Source organism: Toxotes jaculatrix, chromosome 21 (assembly GCF_017976425.1).
Source record: "Toxotes jaculatrix isolate fToxJac2 chromosome 21, fToxJac2.pri, whole genome shotgun sequence".
Classification (NCBI taxonomy): domain Eukaryota; kingdom Metazoa; phylum Chordata; class Actinopteri; family Toxotidae; genus Toxotes; species Toxotes jaculatrix.
The window spans coordinates 14871000-14892416 of record NC_054414.1 but is presented as its reverse complement, the minus strand read 5'-3'; the positions used below and the strand labels follow the sequence as shown (position 1 = coordinate 14892416).

The window sequence follows — 21417 nt, the reverse complement described above, 5'->3', positions numbered from 1 at the left end:
TAGTGGGAAGCAGTTCCTTGAATCTCATCTTTGCCTGAATGGCACCCATTACAGCATTTAATGCATATAATAATGAGACTGTTTAAATAGAAAGACAGTGCCTTGACGGTTGTAAATTAATTTGCTTTGTCTTTCCCTGAAGTTTTTTTGGAATACAAATGCACATAAATGAGATATTTCCACTCATGCAAGTTCACAACACACACACACACACACACGCCAACAGTTAGCAGACTGTCAGCTATATGATCTATCTTCTCTCCTTTTTATGCATTTGAACACACTGAAGACAAAAGATAGATGACATGAGGTTGAGTGTTTGATCAGAGACTCTTTGTTGGTACCAGCTCTCTGAGGTCAACTTTGTGTGTCAAGGGCCCTTAAATAAAACAAAGATTTGCAAAAGAAGCTGGAAGGATCACTCCCGCCCTGACTCTTTGTCTAGCTTTTACGAATGAGGTCTTATAAGCCGATCAGCTCTGCCATGTCTAGGTCATGAACCAATCTCCATGGCAGCTTGGGCCCGTCTCCCTGCCACACTGTCCCAGGTCACAGAGAGGACAAACAGTGAAGTGGAAAGGACAGAGAGGGAGAGACAGACAGTAAATGATGGAGAGACTAACAGGAGTGGAAATAGTGAGCAGACAGGCAGAACGTGAGAGCTCAGTGAAACCGATCACATGAAACAAAAGTAATGGCTTCAGATCTTTCAGAACAGACTGATAAGGAAATCGAGTAAGTTCAAGCCTGAAATTGTTTTAAGATCAAGAATATAGTGGACAAAATAAAGATAACAGTCCTGAGAGAGCTATTTCTGGCCTTTTACTATTGACCTGGTATGGCACACTTTAGCAGCACCATTGCATGCTGAGAAGTAAATAGATGTATTTTCACTGGTGGGGAATAACTGCACTGAACCACAATATTGTGGTTCTGTTGTGGAGCAGTGCCAAACAGTCTAACAGTCTCTGCCTTCAAACCAGGCAGTGTGGCTGAAAGGCTGCTAAAAAAAAACCAACCAAAAAAAAAAGGTTATACACAAAGTCAATGGATAAATCCGATAACTGCTCTGCTGTGTTACTCGCTGTTCTATAATATGTTTATGCATTAATGAAGACAGGCGTTTTTGTTATTTGGTTGAAACTTCCTCACAACCTTGTACAAAACAGGTAAATTTGAACAGCCTCTTTTGCTGCTATTCAAGAGCATGTATTTTGAAAATTAACTGTGCACGTATGCAAGTACTTGTGTAGATACACTGCTGGTTTCACTCCTTCAAACAACATCCAGTTAGTTAAGGAATGCATCAATAGCACAGCACGATAAATCCAAGGCATGCAACACTTTAAAGCATCTGCAACACCATGCTGCAGAAATAAGAGGCTTATTTTGAATTAATAAACATCAAAGAAATTATGGCATCTGCAAAACAACTTCTATTTTCATCAGCACAATCAGGGTCCCCAAAGAGGGAAAACCTCCTCCTTCCAGTCTCATAACCTATCCAGATGGTGGCGCTGCAGGCGACTACATAGTTAGTCCATGCCAAGAACCAGGCCTGTCTGACATCATACTATCACACTGAGAGAGTAATGGATTCACAGTGACACCTCTGCCTGCTCTTTACAGCACACTGATAGCAGGACACCTTGCATGACATTGTTAAGTAAAAGATGAGGGTTTGAGGTCTAAGCATGACACCTATCCTGACCTCTAATTAATATCCCTTCAGAGTCCCTTTCACACGTTATGACATTTCAGAGGGCCCTGTAGCACTGGTGGAATTCTGAAACCCAATCGATTGTTTTGCCAATATTGTACAAAGACACACTAATGTATTTTGACAGAGTGGAGAAGTAAAATTGAAGGAATCCTTAAAGATGCTGTGTCACCTCTTTGCAGCCTGACCAGGTCAAAACACTGATTTAGTTGTCAAAGGAAGGAGTGTAACAAAGCCCAGCAAAGATTGATCTTTAGGCAAAGTACTGGCAAGATGATAAAATATAAATAGATACCCGCCTCTACAATTTACCATAAAGCTGCACGCATGAAAAGTGAAATGAATTATTTATTACATCTTTTGACTGTTTTTGCCCCTCATCCACACTTTAATGTGCAACTGTATGTGTGTCTTGTAATTTATTCCTGTTCATATCTGTGAGTAAGATTGTACTCACAGTATGTATGCGTGCCTGAGGAAGCTTACGGGTTTGTGTCTCCACTAATGGTTGGATGCAGGGAGCAGATAACTGCTCGGGAGGCATCATATCCTCATCTGAGCTGAGACAGATGCAGGGTGCTGTTCTGTCACACTCCTATAGGCAGCGAGACAGGCAGCTATGACTGTCGGCTGTCAGGACCTACAACACATACCTGTCAGCTACGGGGTGGAAAGCTCCCTGTGAGGTTAACTAAGAATAACATGTATACAGAGGGAGAGCGGTGAGCGGTGAGTGGATCTGGGGCTCTCAGCAGCTTGTGCTGTGTAATGCAACTGGGTCAGGGGGCAAAGAGCAAGACGGATGCATGTGGAGGCAAGACGGATGGATGTGGAGGCACGAGGTGATGGAAACAGAAGAGATGGAGAAAAAAATTCAGAGTGGCAGATACAGCAAGACGGTGAAAAACACACACAAATGATTGACAGGTAGTGGCCTGTAAAAACAGATGAGATGTGATCAAAGCCAAAAGCGAAGGAAGTGTGAGATATTCACAAAAGCTGACAACATGACACTGCCTCTCTTCATCACTCACACTGTATGTGAATATCAGAACAATGACACTGCTGCATGCTCATTTATGCACGTTTGTGTAGGGCTGCATATCCACGGTCTCTAGCCAGAGCACCTCTACATGAACAGTTGAAGAACAAGATCTTTGCAGGTAACTAGGTGAGTACAGTGTTATTCTTATTGATGTGAATGATGGCCAAAACCACGGAAACAAGACCCAGGTTGTGAAAAACTGAGAGATGCATTCACCCTCCCATGCAGTATGTATCTATGAAGACATGTCATGACATGTCAGGACATATCTGTGTCCTAGTGGAGTAAGTGTGAGAAGGAAATGAGGATCACACAGACGCGAGTAATAGACCAGAACTTCACAAACAGCACTGGGAGACGTGTGACACAGGAGAGAAGCCGATGCAGAGAGCTAAAGAGTCGTGCTCCACACCTCTCTGATTTCACCCCTCTGTTCTCTGGTCCTGAGCAAAGCACAATAATTGGTACTGCAGCCACGACTGACAGTTCATGTCCCAGCATACGTGGAAACGGGATGCACAGAGCGTGAGGTAAAAGAGAGGAGGTGAGAGGTAGGCAGAGACAGACAGACACAGAGACAGAGAAGGAGAGTGGGCGGGTAGAGATAGAAAGAGTGGGAGGAAGAGCAATTGACAAACCCTGTATAATATCCTCTTTACTCTCTCTGGAAGAGACCTGGGTGTATCTGAATAACATATTTGGGAATGTTAACTAAACAGTGTGGGAACAGAAAGGCAGAGATCAGCCTGTTCCTATATTTTCACCAGGAATTGGAGTTCTTGTGTAAGTGAATCAAACAGCTGTTTCTTTAGGGGAAGGCTGACAGGATGAGAAAGGCAGGGTGGGAGTGCCTGGGAATGTCTTGTTTACTGTGTTTACTGCACTGACCAACGAGAGGTCTCTCTGTCAAGCACAGGCCAGTGTGATGTATGCTTTAGTGACAAAAGCTCCTCCAAATGAAGATGAGAGCCAATACGCTGCACATCTGCCCAGAAAGCATTTCCACATTTGGCTGCATTACCAGGCTCTATGAGAAATTCTAATATAGATGAATAGTTCTTTGTAGACACAGGCAGTGGATGAACGGGAAATGAAACTGCTCTCTGAACTCACTGCTGAAAGGAGGGTTAGGTTTTAGAGCAGACTTTCAGAGACATAAAATATCTAAATTTTGTGGATTTAAAACTTTAGCCATTTGTAAACTCTGTGTGCTTTATGATATCAAAATGTCTCCCCTGCTGAGAGAATATGAAGGAAAAAAGAGTGCTTTGAGGAGAAACCAAAGGCCTGTGTCTTAATTCCAAGAGGGGATTCCCAACTTTGTCGGGTAGCTGAGATTTGAGAACAAGATGTGCTCTCCATAACCCCTGGAGTTACTATGAGGCTGTTCTGCTTTGTTCAGAAGGGTGAAAAACTAGTGCAGCCTCTATTGGAGCCATGGGGTGTTGGGTATCCCTGAGCCTCCATGTGATGAATTATATAAAGCCTGCTCATCTCATGCTGGGGAGGGAGCTTGGACTATGTTGGTGTGCATTGAGGATGTCCTGTGAACTGAGAGAGCGCTCGTACTCACTTGTGGAAGATCTTGGCTCTTTTGTCGCTTGAGAAATTCTCGAGCTGCAATGACTCCTGTGTGAGGAAGGCTACAGCCAGGTGAAAGTAGTTGTTCCACAGCTGACCCAGATAAAGACAGAGATGGACAGAGAGTGTGGTGGGAAAAAAAAAAAATTATTAACTCACAGTCCAAAATCAGTTTCACAACAATATCATTAAGTACCACACCGCACTGTATGAGATGGAAAGCTTTGCAGCTTCATTAAATCAAAAAGTTTAGATGAGATGGGTACACTTGTGTGGCGGGAAGCTGTCCCAGTAGAGGGAGAGGTTGGTGATTTAGGCCACTTGCCTCCAGAGCACACTCTCAATCAGACAACGACAGCAGCTAAAAGCAGAGCTACTGTAGCCACCATTATTCACAGCTGTGCAAATAGTCCATGTATGCATACATAGGAAATACGTCTATTTATAATAAGTTTTCAAAGAATATAATATAAATAATCTATTATAGCACACAATTCCTTATGAGAACACCCATAAGCCAAAATACACGGCTGTCAGAGCAGTAAAAATGGCTGTATGAGACTTTCTGACTCTATACTGATAAATTATCTTTACCCTACTGAGCTGTAGTTTAAAATAAGGAAAACCCAACAGCTTTATTCATACACCATAAAGAGACCTCCAAGTGGTATAAGTCACACTTAAACACAGTTACAATAATTCATCCATAAAGGCTTTGAAAGCTCAGAGCAATTTAGTTGTTGACATTCTTCCATATGTCAGACATTTAAAAAGCGAGCAGAAAAAGTTGCTCTATTCTAGTGGTGCCGGTTGAACTATTCAGAAATGCACATCAAATTGCCAGCCATTACACTGATGTTCCCTTGCCACGATTTTTATGTCGACTGCCTTCAGTGATCTTTTTTCTATTCTGAAGGTCCATCAATGCCGCATCTGGAAAAACAGCCTCAGTGTGATACAGCAGTGAAGTGCTGGCTTAAAAGAATGACACCCAGATCTTTTCTAAAATTGCTTTTAATGGTACTTAAAATGATAATCCAGTGCTGCCTTGACTAAAAGAACAATGGTCTTTGGAAGCGTGGGGAGGGGCATCAAGGTTGTATTAAAACAAAAGGATTTCATTGACTCAGCTCTTACCTGTAGCTCAAAGTTGGTTTGATCCAGAAATTTCTTGTTCAGCACTGCTGCATACTGATTAATGGCCCGTAGGAACACCCTGGAAAGAGAGGAAAGTGGTTGGATCTAGTTGTCTTACTGATGAAAGTGTTTTTCCACCTTAAAATAATGGTATGTACACTTTATAGTTTAATTACATGGGCTTAAAGGTCACTTTCAGACAGCTGTGAATTCCTCGCTGAAACCACTATGCTTGTTGATAAAGCAGCTCCCAAGTATTCACATTCAGACCCTATTCAAACACCACCATGCACAACATTTGAACTCATAACAAAATGTCATATGCAAAGGACATGCTCACAAATGAGCCATGTTTGGCCAAAACAGTTCAGTTAAAGCACAGATCTTTGTATATTGATTTTTTATACACTGCATTTGCATTGTAAAGGCATATATTTCTTTCACATATTTCTTCTGGGATCTGTTCAAAAATATTAATCTCAATTACAGGGAAGAGAAGCTTTGCACAGCTTTTAGCTGACAGGTACTTTCCATCAGCAGTCCCTGGGTAGGTAAAAACAAACACTACAAGATGCAAAAAAAAAAAAAAGATACTACATGCAATATACAAAGACAATTAGATGGAAAACTGAACTGTAGTTTTAAAGCTGCGACAAGAAAGCTGTAGCCAGACAAGAAGAAAAAAAACAGAAGCTTGTACTAACAGAGGTGAAACACAGGTTCAGTCTCTCTCTTTGGCAGACTGAGGTACAGAAGGGCTTGAGGCACTCCCGAAAAAAGATGCAATGAGTAGATCTTAATGAGAACACTGTCTGATGGGTTAATCCACTCTGATGTTGCAGAATTAAATGTTAATAACTTAAGTGGCACGAAGCTTTTAGAGGGGAATTATGATTGCTACTCACAAAGTCAGAGGACCATCCACTATTTAACTTCATTCCCTATGAACCAGTCATACAACAATGTGTGTACTAATCTCTAGGATTTACCCACTGAGAAAAAAATATCGTAAGCATAGGAGGCAAAATATCTAGCACAGCATTTTCAAAAACCTGGTTTATTTTATTTAAGGAGCAATTACCCCAGGTTCTTACGGTTTCTCAATTTTGGTCCCTGCTTCTGCTACTAATCAGTAAACAAATTGCAACAAATGATTGCTCAAGGCAGCATATGAATATACATTAGAATGCGCGATAAAAAAAAAAAGGCAAGGTGAAACAAGGACAATTGTTATGCTACTTGAGTGGATTGCATCAGGCTTTCATGAGCAGGCAATAAAGCAGCATTAAGATGTAATGCTCAGGTAACTAACACTGGCAGGTGAGCAGACATCTGCTGCACACGCAGCTCCAACAGAGCCGCCCGCATTTGGTCATGGCTTAAGCTAAACTGTTACTGGAACAGGGTCTCCTGTGGGAACTGCACAGTCTTCACACATCATCTGCGTGTCTCTTACTTTATGTTAGCTGTGTGGCAGTAAAGGTCTACATCGCCCAGTCTTACTGGTCTACATTTCATCAGAGTAGGATCAGGACAGGGGGTTTCCCTCACTGCCCCTTCTAACTGACCTTGAACAGGAATAACCATCACTGTTGAGAATACAACGCAGTGGGGTCTGGGGTATTTTAAAGCTATACAATATTCATGTCCCACATTTATCTCCATTGCTGACTAAATGCTATCTGAGGCCGATGTGTGCTACGATGTGTCACCTTAATCATTAGCTGGAAAGGTTAACTGTCATTGAGCACCTCTGGATAAGCCATTAGAAGTCCATTTCTCTGGCTCTCTGGTCTCAGAGTGGGAGACCCCCCTCCCATCTCCTAAGCACACAGACAGCCTATTACCACCATCCTGTCTGCACGAGCACAGGCTGCCCCTCTGCACACCTCACTCAATTTTCTGCAGCTGTGAACATGCCAATATAGTTGATACGCTTAACACTGGACTAATGCTAAAATGTGTTTCCAACCACTGCACCTGTTGGCTGAGAAATATTACAGCTCAATATGTGAAACTCATTATTTTACGTTTTTATTTTATTTTTTTACAAAAAAGGGGGACGTTCTTTATTCTGAATATTCAGTTGACTATTTAAAAAATGGCTGAAGGATACTCAGAACAGCAGTCACTGAACTAAGTTATTGACACCAGGTGTGCGGGAAAAAAACTGTTACAGATGTGTCTTCAGAAAATACGGTGGCAAGCTGTGAACTAGCATCTGTTTTTCTTTTGGTTGTATTTATGTTATTCTCCTACCAGGCAAAGGATACAGGCACAGTTGTCATGTCAGTCATGAAATAAGTCAGATGATGGATGGAATCTTTGACCAACTTATGCCAAAAACAATAATTTAAAGTGGTTGGTCCTGATATCAACACAGTTTTATACCTTGTGGAATTGTCTGAAGACTATTTACAAACGAGTTACCGATTAAGACTGGAATAAGAACAATCCTATTGCTTGCAACTCATGCAGACTCATATGTTTTTCTATGTAATGGAGTAATAACAGGGCATAATAGAGGAAAAAAGAGTAATACAAAATACAATAATTTCACCAGCTTCCTACTATGGAAACACAAAATCTCTTGAATCAGAAGTATCACATCACGAGCCCAAAAACTCTGCAGTTCTGGATTTCCAAAAAGAATAATAGATAAGATCTCTAACAAATGCATTGTGCTTACCAAAAAATTAAATACATAAACTACATTTAATTAAAAAAAATTTTTTTTAAAAGAACAATACAAAAATTCATATGAATAAAAAAGTCTTCTAGCACTTCAAACACTCTGTGGTTTAAACATTTTGTTGAGCATTGAAAATAAAAACAAAAACAACTATTGATTCTTGCAGCAGGAAACACAGCAACATTAAAGTCCATCAGGAAAGGGAAATTTAAACCAATCATCTCCTGGGGGAAAAAGAAAAGAAAAAAAGGAATTTTTTCGGTGAATAAAAAAAAATTGAAGAGGATAAGCCTGATCTTTATGGTGCATGTAAATGGAAAACTACAGGTAACTACTGACCTACAAACCCTAAATCTGCATTACACCAACTCTAATCAGTGGTATCACGCTCAGACATGGTAATGAAAGATATTTAACTCAATTCTTTTCCAGTACACAGACTAGCTTACATGTGATTGATGTGATGGGTCCAACTAAACTAATCTCTAATCACCAATAGTTGTAATTTCTACAAACATTACCAAAGTAGCACACAGCTCCCACTGCTGGGTCACACAGTGAGGAAAGAAGCAAGATCAATACTCTTCACAGCTTCTGGCTAAATATGACTCAGCAGGCAAAAAACAGCTGTAATCAGCCATTTCTTCTTGATCTTTCTTTCCAGTACAGGAACTCCCTCATGGTTCCACTACAACTGGTTGATGATCCAAGCAGATGAAGTCTCCTGTGCTCCCTACACGACTGGTCTGCAGCATCCGTAGGCTAATGTGAGATGCTTTGCATAAACGTGTTTTATGAGTGCCTTCTCACTCATGTTGCAGGTCACATGATAACGTAAACTCCAGTACCTAAAAGCCTGTTTGAAGCCAGCAGTCTGCCTGAGTGCAGACGTATAATGGGCTTTAACGAACAGACAGGACAGTTCCTCTGTGAGCACATCCTGCCATTAATTAAAGTGAAAAACTTAATGAGGCGGATGAAAATAGAATATACTCTCCCTCACAGTGGGCTCTGACTGAGACACTCCAAAAAGGCCATTTCAAACAAGATTAAAGGCATTCAGAGCTAATTTCTTGAACTCTGGAATATATATTTTTTTAATGTTGGCTTAAAAGTATGACATTTTTAAATTGTGGTCCTTCAATAAATGTGATATACTAACAAAAGCTCTACCCTGTCTGTATTTGAGTTAGTCACAGAATACTTGTTCATTAAAAGAAGTAATTACTGTACATTCTGTAATTAATCAACATATTGATTTCAGGGAATATCCTTTGCACAGAAACAGCAATATGAGTGTGAATCAAGACTGTCTGCAAAGTGAACATTAACTCTATATTATACAGTCTGTGGTGTCACTGCTCTTTTAAGCCTGCATTATTAACAGCGCCAAATGCCAGGGGGAAGAAACTTGGCTGCCTTGCAACATCTGTGATGGCCAGTCATTACGCTGCAGTGGGAAAATAAGATGCTCAGATGCAAAAGGAGAGACAATGACAAATCAGTTCTTTATAATGTTATTACATCTACAAGCAAAATGTTAACGACAGGGAAATTTAATCTGCCACTATAAATATAATCAAAGACTTATCCGACGGATTTAGTGTTTGCTTTACGCCTTCAGCCAAGATACCATGAATTTCTGGGGACACCCTAGAAATGCACGCTTCCTAAAAAACAGTCTGCCCTCTTGCTGCTTTCTGTTTTTTCATCTCAAGTTCAGCAGGGAAATCAAGGTAGAGCTAATCATCTTCAGAAATCACAGGCTTCTCTATTTTCTGCTTAGGGAGACAAAAACATAACTTTGATCCTTTAACTATTTAATTAGGCAGTGAGTGCAACAGTAGCATAGCACCTCCTACACATTAGAGTAATTTTGATACAGTATACATATGGCATCATTATGATAAATATGCTCCATCAAACTGTCAGTGTCAGAAAAATTACCCCATTACCGTGGATTGATAGGTGTGCTGCACATTTTCATTTCAGCACAGACAACACAGGATTTGCTTTTCATGCCCTTGTTGATCTTATTTAAACTTTAAATCAGCTGACTTCCTGCAGCCATGGTACACAGACTTGAGCTCTGTCGGGTGATCTGCACCACAGACACCTAGCATATATGCTAATGAAAAGTTATCAGCAGATCATACTTGCTAATTGAGTTCAGAGAGCGTCCTTGATAATGATCACGATCTATTTGCATAGCGTTGCTGAATAGCTGGCATATTTGCTTATGCTCAGAGATAAGACAAGGTCAAAAACCTTCATTATCAGACCTATTTATTAAATTAGATTACTTTTATTTCAGACACCTGATCTAATATTAGATCAATTCGTCTGTCGACATGTTTTCACTCCAGCGAGACAATTTTCCTCTAATGCATCTTAAATACAGTATATTCATTTCTAGTTAAAGTTTGCCATGGCTTTTCAGATAAACTAGGCTGTAAGACTTTATACCGAGATGCACACCACAGGGAAGCTGAGGGAAGCTCTAATGACTCAAAAATATCTCTGGGGTGAGTCAAAGAACTGCTCTCATCTATTAGACTTTTCCATTTACACTGAGGGGACAAGAACTCCCTACTTCCTAACTCCACTTTACCATTTAAGCCACTTAAATAAAAAGCTCTTTAACAAAGCTGGGACGATGGTGCCAAAATAAAATCTTTGCACCAAAAACAAAACAAGGCTTCTATCTTAAAGCTGAAGTCCATTACGTCCTTTAATTAATAAACTGGGTGTAGTGAACGGCGGAGTATGCTGAAACACTAAAAACACAGTTTAGTGCCTGTCTTTTGATTATTAGTTAATCAAAAGACAGGCACTATGTCTTTGACTGCTGCTGATACAAACTACAGCTTTTTCTGGAGTGTATTTGTTTTAGTATATTAGCATGCTAATATTTGCTAAGTAGCACTGAACACAAAGTCATTATTTTTTTAAGCAAGGCAATATATAAATACTATTAGATTATGAACATACAGGTACATACAGTCAGTGATTAAACAGGAGAGCTGTACATGAGTAGTTATTTCTCGGAGGAGTTGGTAACAGAACCTGTGGAACCTCAGAAGACCTCTCTCTGTGAAAAACTGAACTGATGATGGAGGCCAAGTAAAAGATTACTGTAGATGTGTGTGTTGGTGAGTTGGGCACATATAATGTGTCTGTGAGACTGTATAAAATGACAGTGGAAAAGATATGATTGCTGACTGACCCCACAGGCCAATGAGGCCCTGTCCATCATGTGAATACTGTGAAAAAAGCTGCAGTCCCTTTGACTTGGCAGCGCCAAGCAGTGTGATGGCTTCCGCCAGCCTATAAACACAGAGATCTGAGATGTAACAATGACAGCAAAGGCTGCTTTTCATCAAGGCCAAAAGTTTGCGAAGAGGTGAGCGGATTACTAATGAGGCAACGAAGGTGGATTCAGAGAGAGCTCCAAATATTAGCAACTTTTCACACTGGAGTCACTGGGCTGGCGCAGTTCATGTTGAGCAATGGATGAGTTAATGAGGCATATTCAAAGTTATCAGCTGAATCACAAAGCAATTAAAACAGATTCTAGCAGTCTAAATTCTTAACATTTTTTTTTCACAATTTCTTTTAAATTCAAATATGCCTGTAGAAAATTAGAGAGTTAAGAATAAAAGCTTATGGATTTTTTTTTTTTTTTTTACACAAAACATTTAGAAAGAAAAATGTAACACTCTCTAACAATATTTTGATGAAGGCACAGCCATGTCTCGTACAGTGGATTCATACCATCAACAACACTCAAAATCAGTGTATTAGAGATGATTGTGGAGGGCCTTGGCATATTAGCAGACTGACGTTCATGCCATGGCTGCCCTTTTAGTAAATGCTGATTGCAGTACCCATCAATACTGGTTTGAATGCCAAATTAAATACACATCAGATATGCAGTCATGAAATGGGGCCATTCTGTTTGACACGCTGCTGATCTAAAGACAGAAGTAATTAGGTTATCAAAGTGAAAGGAGCATTTATTGAGTGTACTGCAAACATGTCAATTATGTTCAGAGAGGACAGACAAAAATGAGCTGCAGCATATTCACTAGGTCTCCAAAGAAGCATCTGCCTCGGTGTAGTAGGTGATCCTCGAGTGATACTCGAGCACAGGAAAGTAAAAAATCAGGATCATCTAAAAAACAGAGGTGTACAAATTTACTTAATTTCCATTTTATGCTCTTTTATACTTCTGGGAGGGAAATACTGCACTTGCCTTGACAAGTAACATAAAAATTGCTGCTATGTAAATGCACTTGCAATGTGAATCAGTGTAATGATATAACACTCCTATTAAGATTTTTCTATGTACTTAAATTTCTACAATTCTCAATACAGGACTTTCACTTCTCCTAATGGAATATTTTTACATAGTGGTATTGCTTATTTTACTTATCTGAATACTTCCACTTAGGGCATCTATATGGTAGGTTCAGTTTTCTTACACGGTAAGCGACCCTGCTGCTGCTGCTGCTTGATAATGACTTTCATAAAACACATGTTGAGAGAAATCACACTAGATGTTATGGCTCCTCAGGGGGCAGTAGTTAAAGGCCAGCGGACACAGTATGATCACAGACACTCAACTGCACTGCACTCCATGGGCCAAACGATGCTACTTGTCTCGAACTAATACACACATAGTGAGAGACATTAACACAAGTACCGAGTAGTACACTCCGATTAGTCTACAAAAGTGGTGTGTCTGGTATTTACATTAAAGCCCTTTGAGTCCCTGTGGAGACATAAGATTAACTTAAAACTTCCAACCTGCACTGGCATAAGAAACAAACACCCATACATACAGTGACTTTGCAGAGCAGTGTCTCAATGTCAGCACTGCAGAATTACCAAAGTTCTAATATGCCTCTTTAACTTTTACTGCAAGTTCATAATCGCTTTTCATAAACAAACACAATGCTACCCTCTTAAAATGTTAACATTTTTGGTTTCATCATGTTCTTAGCACCTGATGGATGGGAAAAGCACATGCAACAATGGTGTCAGCCTTGGATCTCCAAAATATCAGCTTTTCAGTAACATATAAAAAATACTCTTAATTTTAGGTCAACAATGATACCTTGTTAAAATTACCTAATGTAGGTTGAAAGGATTTGAAGGATAATGTTTTTTTTTTTTTTTGACACACAGGACCATGTAACTTTCCTGAAAGGAAACAAAAATGAAGCTGTGAGGTTTTAAACTAACATTCGTTCAACAGCATTCTTTTTAAGAGGGGAGAATGTCAAATCAGATATCCATAAGCCCACAGGCGCTGTTTTTTCTTTTAACTTGGTGGATGGTGGGTTGTACGGGGACAAACAGGATCACAGCAGCACTGGCAGTCTTTTCACTCTCTGTGAGTCCTCCTTCCTTACCGCCTTCCAGACCTGCCCTCCAGGTCCTGGATTAGTCATGGAGAGATCTCCAAGCGGCAGCCATCCAGCTTCAGAACCGCTCCCCTAATGAGTCTGTGAGGGACTGGTGGCATGGGTTACCATGTTAAAGAGCTGCCTTTTCAGCTCGTTTGGGCTTTCATCTTTTCATCTGCCACGTAGGACTCTCTCAGAATTCCCCATTCGACTCTTGATCTACTATTCTTACACATAATTAACAGCTCTGCAAGAAACTTTGGGTGTTATTTGGGGAAATGAACTGATTTTAAGAAGGCCATCTGATGTTAACTCAAATCTAATAAATAAAAGTTTGATCGTGTGTCCCAGTAAGACAGCCAGGCATGAAAAGATGGACTGCTATGAACTGTATTCTGCTGCATATTGAAATAAGAAGAAAAAAATACCATGACTACAGGAAGACAGTTCAACTCTATATCCTGTGTGGATAACAGGAAGGATTATACCTTCACAAATCTGATTATAACCTTTAATACGTGTATTAATTTATCAGTGACTCTTAAACAATATTTTACTCAATGTGTTAACTGTCCTTTTGTCATTTCTGTAACCGAGGAAGTTTAGCCCGGGAGGAAAAAAGACTTTATCAATTTGTTAAATATCACTAATTACAGTTGATCAACTAACACAAATTTTATTCAATCTTTTAATTAAGTCTTTTGGTTGCAGCAACATCCACAGCTGTTTAAGTGCTTTGCCTTACAACTGGGAGAAAAAAAAAAAAAAAAAACATTGCTAATGAACATTGCTCAGATTGATGATGATGACTGCACTTAGTATGCAGTGACTCAGCACATCTCGGGCTATAAGGTTGAAGAGAACAGAGCTCTTGAAAAGTTTACTATGCAAATCTGGTAAGAGAGCACATCTAGCTGACTGTACAAAGCAGCCAGCAGCTGTTGTCTTGTAAAAGTGTGATGCACGGTTTTTCATGCCTGGGAGAAAACAGACAGTGACTTTAGCGTTTAAGCAAATGTCAACTTGAGCTAATTCAGTAAGCGCTCTTTAACAAAAAAAACAAGGTTTACCTACAGGGCACTTGTACCTCTAAAAAGGCAAGAATAAATTCACACTGAATGTCATATGCACATTCTAGACATTTCTGCAACATTTTGCCAGTTTAAAAGAGAAGCTTAAATTATATTAAATACCCCATTTTTACAAGATGTATTCAATTCAAACCTTCTTGTTTCTGTGACAAATGTCTGCCTTTTGGATGATACCAGACAAGACAAAGAGTGGGACCTCAAGGTCAGGATCCTCAAAGCATGATGCACATAAGCCTTGACATGTCTGTATAAAGACAATGTAGTGCACTTTTGTGTGTTATGTGTACCAAATAAATATAACCTAAGAAATCTGTGTCAGAGGACATGCAATCAGGTTTTTTTTGCCAACCGTGACCTTACTGAGCAAACTTGTTCCCTGTCATTTTGAAGAACAAGTGTCTGTCCATCTCTACTGCCAATTAGCTGTCACTATTAAGCCATGGCTGCTTGGCATGGGGGAAATGGCAGTCAGTGGCTAACCAGCCTGATGCTGCTGTCCCCGGGGCAATTAGAACCCATAAATCGGTCTACAACCTGGAGGAAGTAAGAGGCAACGGGTGGAGAAGAAGGAGTGGGAGGAAACGACTGCTGCTGCTGCTGCTGCTGATGCCCATCTCATTAGTGGTGCTATCATAATGTGTGGACATTAAAGATCCGTCTGCCGGTGCCGTGGGTGGCAGTCTGTGTGCTGAGTGTGGCATGTGTGGATTGCCCAGAAACAGGACACTATGAGGAAGGACTGAGGGATATTCAAATATTAGGTTTCAAAATGTTTTTTTAAAAATGTGTTGTCTGAGTTCTGACATTACAAAAAAACATGCATGCTTTAAAACACTTGACAGGTACAAGCAATTATTGCATGTCTACTAACTAAAGATTTTCATATTAACATCAAATCTTTGCTCCATAGCTGCTGAATGTGTGAAAAAAGCAACATTGAATAACAGCCACTAAAATTAATTTTGTGAGGTTATAATATGTCAGAGTTTTGTATTTTTCAATTCTTTTTGGGTTCTTCTCCCCCAGGTGACCAGAAATGCCTCAGAAATGAGGGGCTGTATGAGACTGCCATGAATTCAATCGGTGCCCAGCGCTCAGCAAAAGAGCATGATGCACGCACACAGTTTCCTATGCTCGTAGACTGTTGATGCAACACATGAATGTGTCACCTTGGGTTCTCACTGGGGTGGGGGGACAGGAAACCACCGATCAAACCCACTGTGACGGAGGGCGACAAATGGAAGAGTTTTGCTAATTTGTCGGAAAGCTGACACCTGCGGTATTAAAACAGGCTCTGGCATAAAGACTGTGAGATGAGGCAGACTTTGACAGGCTTATTTTTCATTGAGTTGAATGATGATTTAACTCTAGCAAGTGGCTGAATGCACTGACTAGAATGCTGAATTAATCTCTTAGCTGTCACAAACAAGTGCAAGTAGACAAAAGGTTCAATTGGGGAAGATTCTGCTAAGGCATGGGGGATGACACATTGGCCTATAGCTTATGAGTCAAAAATAAAACATTTCATATTTTGCAAAAAAAAAAAAAGATCTGAGAATGAACTGCAGGGAGCTAGTGATGCTCATCACATCCACAAAGCTGCTCCAGAAAAATAAAACACAGGATCACAGTGGATATGGAGTGTTTGAATGAGCTTGTTAGTCCAGTGTATGCACTTGGGGGCATGTGTTGTTTATGTGTTTATGTGTGTGTGTGTGTGTGTGGCTTAGGAGAGTCAGGACTGTATGTTATGTTTTTATTTCCTGACACTGCAGCTCAGTCTACAGCAGAACAGATGTGACGGGCACATCTGCAGGGCACAGGGGAGCATCATCACCAAGCTACACTGATGTCTTCTGCATTGTGACCCAGGTGGCTGACGGTGTTTTTAGGAGGGACAGCGTGAATTCCAAGAGGAATCTGGCTTGTAGCAATCAAATGGCCTGATGAAAGCAATAGAACCAAAACTGAGCAGCAGTGCAATCTCTAGTCAAATATCCTGGCTGGCGATGAGGCTGGAATAGGAAAAAGTGGGCTGGGAGTCAACTACACGCTGCCTCTATAAGATCTGCACTTGCAGCTGCACTTGAGCAGAAGCAGCTCCAGGTACTCTGCTCTTATGTTAGAAGTCTTGTTATTTCAATTTCAATATTCTTTATTGTTTTTAGTCTGATGCATCTTCCATTAAAGTTGGTTTTACACATCAAAGTCTGTTTACAAGTCTTGGGAAGTACTGCTGCATAGGTGAAAGAAAAGGCCTTTTGTGGCTCCAGAAGGAGCGGCACAAAATATGATAAACTGCCTCAGGTGATGTCATTTGAGTCAGCGTTGGCTGGGTCTGAAGTTCGAAAATGAAAGAAACGCAGGTGGATGTGGAGTAAGAAAGAAGAGAACTTACTTGACCCCTAACAGCTTGAGGACATATTAGCCAAACTGTTGGTGGCCAAGTTGCATTATGGGTCATGTAGGTACTAGGTTTTGGCAAGGAAGAAGTGAGTGGAATAAAAAATACAACATCTCTGGATATATCTTTTGATTCTTTTTTTTTTTCTTTAAACAATCCATCAGGAGTCTGACAATGTTATAGAAGCGCAATGCTGAATCTGTCAAATACTGTTTTAACAAATATGTAAATTCCACAGTGACCATGGATCTTTGACCACTTTGTAGAACACATCCACATCTACATCCACTTTTAATAATGCATGGATGCTGGTGGGAAAGAGGGAATTTTCTTTCTTTCTTGTCAAAAAAACTGACATAAGCTTTTCATCTGACAGTTGTTGCCTTGCTATTGCATAATAGAGTACTACAACACATTCTGGTCCATGTCTCTTCTGAAAAGGTACAAATGGAAGAAAAAAAAAAAACCCCACAAAAAGCCTTTAAGTACTTTTCTAGCTCTAACTTCTTCTGAAGAGTGAACATAAGCATAGCTCTTGACTAAACTGCAGAGCACATTTCATCTCTTTTTATATTTTCAACAAAAATCAGGCAAGGTTCACATTAATAAAACAGAAGGCCACGGCAGCACAACAAGCAACAAAGTAAAGAGATGCAGAGACTAAGTTTGGAGATTAGCAGGCAGCATACAACTGAGCATCTATAATTCATGTGATTGTTTGCGTCTGCGCTGACTGATCATCTGATTGCTACGCCGCTGAGGCCTTGTGCCGATATTTGCATGGAGAGAAAAACATTAGAAAATATTCTTACCCACTTCTGACTGCTGTTTCTTAGCAACAACAGTGTATGGAGTTTAAAGCAGCACGATTTATGTGTGTGTTCGCGCGCGCGCGTGTGTGTGTGTGTCCAGGGGTTGTACTTACTTATTTTGCATCATGTTCATTATGACCCAGTCTGAGGGGTAGACGTTTTTCCCAATGAGATCTTTAAACATGATAAATGTTTCCATTAGGAAATCCTGCAAAAGAGAGAAAGTTTTCAAAATGAAAACTGTTACTCTTCCCACCTCCATGATAAGAGCAATCTGAAAAGAACCGTTTTGTGTTTTAGCTTTCAGGCAGAAACAGCTTTTAGATTAGTTTTTAGGGTCAATGTGACTCGTGTTTTTCCCTTTTGCACGTGGCAGTTGAGACCAATAATCCAGCATGTTCTTAATGCTCACATGCACCAGTACAAATGTCTTACTTCTCACAGGAGTACTACTTTATGTGATATTTAGATAACATTAACAGGGCATATAATTATCAGCTTTTAAAGCATAACGTGACAACTTGATAGCTAGTTTCAGTTATACTACTAATAGATGCTCAGCTAACTTCTCTGCAGCACCACGGCTTCAAATTCTCCCTGTTTAACTTCATGACCTGTCAGGGCTGCAAAGTCAATGGTGTTTTTCTAATATGAAATAACTATCATCTTTCTTTATTTCTCTTTTCACTCCTCAATCAAATATATACATGTACAAAAGTATATTTTACATCTTTTCTCAATGCGATTTGTTCTACCCTTAAAGTTCTTGATTGCTTGAATGGTCCCATTTAGACATTTTAGATTATTCTACTGTCACTCACACATTAGCTTGCTCTTGATAACAGTGCCAGTTAAATACCTAAAGCATAAATATTCATGTAAATCTATTTCTGGCTGTAGATGTTCACTCCTGAATGAATTAGAGAAAAACTGTAAAACAACAAAGTCCTTTGTGCTGCAACCAGTTCTGAAAATGGATGCCAGCTTTGGGAACATTAAATCTGTAGAAAGATCCAGTTTCATCATAGTGATTGTTTATCCTGCTATGGGAACTAGACAGGCAGTCTCAAACAAGCTCTGTGTACAGCCATGAAGGTCAGAGTACTATTCATGCTGACTTTTTACAGTTACATGAAAAAAATTATTCCTCAACAAAAACATATGGGTGAATAAATACTGCTTTTCACACTTTTCAACAGATGTCAGCACATACAAGCTAAATCAAACAACAGTGAGTGCAAATAAGCAGTAATCCTACTAATTCTATAAATTCTCACCAGGGCATTTATTCATTGAAAACCACATAAAAGCAGTATGTGCTGCAAGTAACACTGAAATCTCTGCCTGCTTGGATTTTAAACAGCTTAACCTGTGACATAAATTAAATTCTTTTCCTTCCTATAAAGCCCCAAAGTCGTTTGTTGGGGTAAAAGCAAACAGTGGGATTTCCCCACTTGTCAGAGTAGAGTATAATTCTAATCTGGCAGCTGATACTAGAGAAACACCGCTTTGAGGGAGGAATTATTCAGAGCTGAAATCCATAACATCAATGAGATTTATCCCTCCTCCACAACTTGTTGGCTGCAACGAGTGATCTGCTTCCCTTAGGAGTTACTATCATCAAGAGCATGCTGTACATATAGCAGCCCAAGAGCAAGGACTAACAGAAATTCAATTTCATACTTCATTGTGGAGGAAAAACATTTTTCTAACAGATCTAATCTAACTTCTAGAAAATACAGACCAAAATAATACTGAACTACTGGCTTTTTTTTTTTTTTACAAAAAGTTATTCCACGACAACAGCCAAGACACAGTAGACACGGACACACTGATAAGGTGTACTCACCACCACATCACTCCGTATCTTGCCAAAGGTGCTGATCAGATGAGCATAATGATAGTCGTCCATCTGCCTCAGTGTGGCAGTCATGCTGGCCACAAAGCTACCCTGGAGAAGAGAAAGAAGTGCATTCAATACACAATCAAGTTCAAATTGATGGCTGAAGATAGAATGACTCTGTGCCTCTGATTTTGATGGATACTGACTAGCTGAGTTGATTGGATCTGACTACTAAAAGCAGGCATGGCCTCCCAGGTTTGAAAAGGCAGGTGCCCTCACTCAGTGCCTGATCTCATTAACCTACTGCCCTCCACTCCCCAGCTCTTTGTCTCCACTGATTATAATGCCTGTGAGGTCCCTAAAGTGCTGTCTTTACTTCGCAGTGCGCTATCCTGACTCTGGTTAGCACTCAGTACATGTGCTGCGGAAAGCAGATAAGGGAAGGCAAATGTGTGGTAGGCTGGGTGGAGAGAGGCTGCCGCTGCCAGTCCAGTGTCATGCCAGTGATGTGAGTGGACAAAGACCGAGACATACTGGAGAAAAGAACTGGGAGAGCAGCTGGAAATGGATATTTTCAATAGAGTTTGTACTGTTTCATGTTGACAGGCTGCGTGAGGAATCCATGGAACAGATGAATTAATCAAGGTCTTTATACAGAGAATCATGGTAGTCCGCTGCAAAGAGTCAAGCAAGAACAAAAAAGGGGAAAGACTCGTTGATGATGTTGTAAATGTATTCATTAGACTATTAAACTAGACAAAAGATTGGGGTCTAATTAAAAATAAATCTAAATAATAAGTTACAGAATTTGCATAAATACTTTTGCAGAATAACAGCATACAGGATTATTATTGGAATACTTTCGTTGCTGCTCCCACACAGTTCTTCCTCAACTAGCTGATCAAAGAAAATGCACCAAAGATAAGAGAAGGTAATTAACTGCTTTGCCACAGAATGCATGAAAGCACATCCGGATTAATAAGTCTAAGGTCTGATAAGGGTTTAGACGTCAAAGCATGAAAGGTGACTGACTGTCTATGTCCAAATCTAAAACTACTGAAGTAAGCATCATATTGCTGGATTGAGACTGACCTTTTCCACAACTCACAGCATATATCCTCAACTAGAGTAGCTGACAAAAGCAAAGACCTATGAGAAACTGATATGTCAAAGGGGGAAAAAAAACCACCAAAGGACGATTTTCCGTTTTAATACCTCTTAAAAACATATTTTAAATTAATTTATTTACATCCTCAACAAAAATGATCTGTCTTTACACAAAGACAGACTCCCAAATTAGCTTTAATACATATTTTAAAAATGTGAAAAAGTTTATACTTTTTCATGTTATCTGTAAAACAGAACTTTGAGCTAACAACATGTATTTTGAGCTTCACTGAGATTTGGTTACAATAATGCTAACTGTTCTTTGCAAAAAGCGTCATCACCTAAACAAACCCCAGGTTGGGACTTTAATCTGGGACTACCTGGGTGAAGTGAGGACTCTGTCAGTGCATCCCTCATGCGATGAATAAAACTCAGCAGCTTCATGGTAGTTAATCCTCACAAGGCATTCTGTTTCACTGGAGAACCTCTCCTTGAGCTGTAATTAAGCCTGACCCACCAAAACACAGCAGAGCAGAAACGATGCTGACACTCACACACACTCTTACCTCACCTT

General features: G+C 40.0%; 1 protein-coding gene across 2 annotated transcripts in view; it reads right to left on the bottom strand.

Annotated features, from left to right (window-relative positions):
* dock1 (dedicator of cytokinesis 1) overlaps window positions 1-21417 on the bottom strand; it is a 160369-nt gene that overhangs the window by 33714 nt on the left and 105238 nt on the right. For both annotated transcript variants that reach the window (XM_041066538.1, XM_041066539.1), the window contains exons 28-31: window positions 19743-19844; window positions 18007-18101; window positions 5484-5562; window positions 4339-4439 (exon numbers count right to left, since the gene is read on the bottom strand). In XM_041066538.1, coding sequence (XP_040922472.1) covers window positions 4339-4439; window positions 5484-5562; window positions 18007-18101; window positions 19743-19844 — 377 coding nt within the window. The remainder of the gene's footprint in view (window positions 1-4338; window positions 4440-5483; window positions 5563-18006; window positions 18102-19742; window positions 19845-21417) is intronic.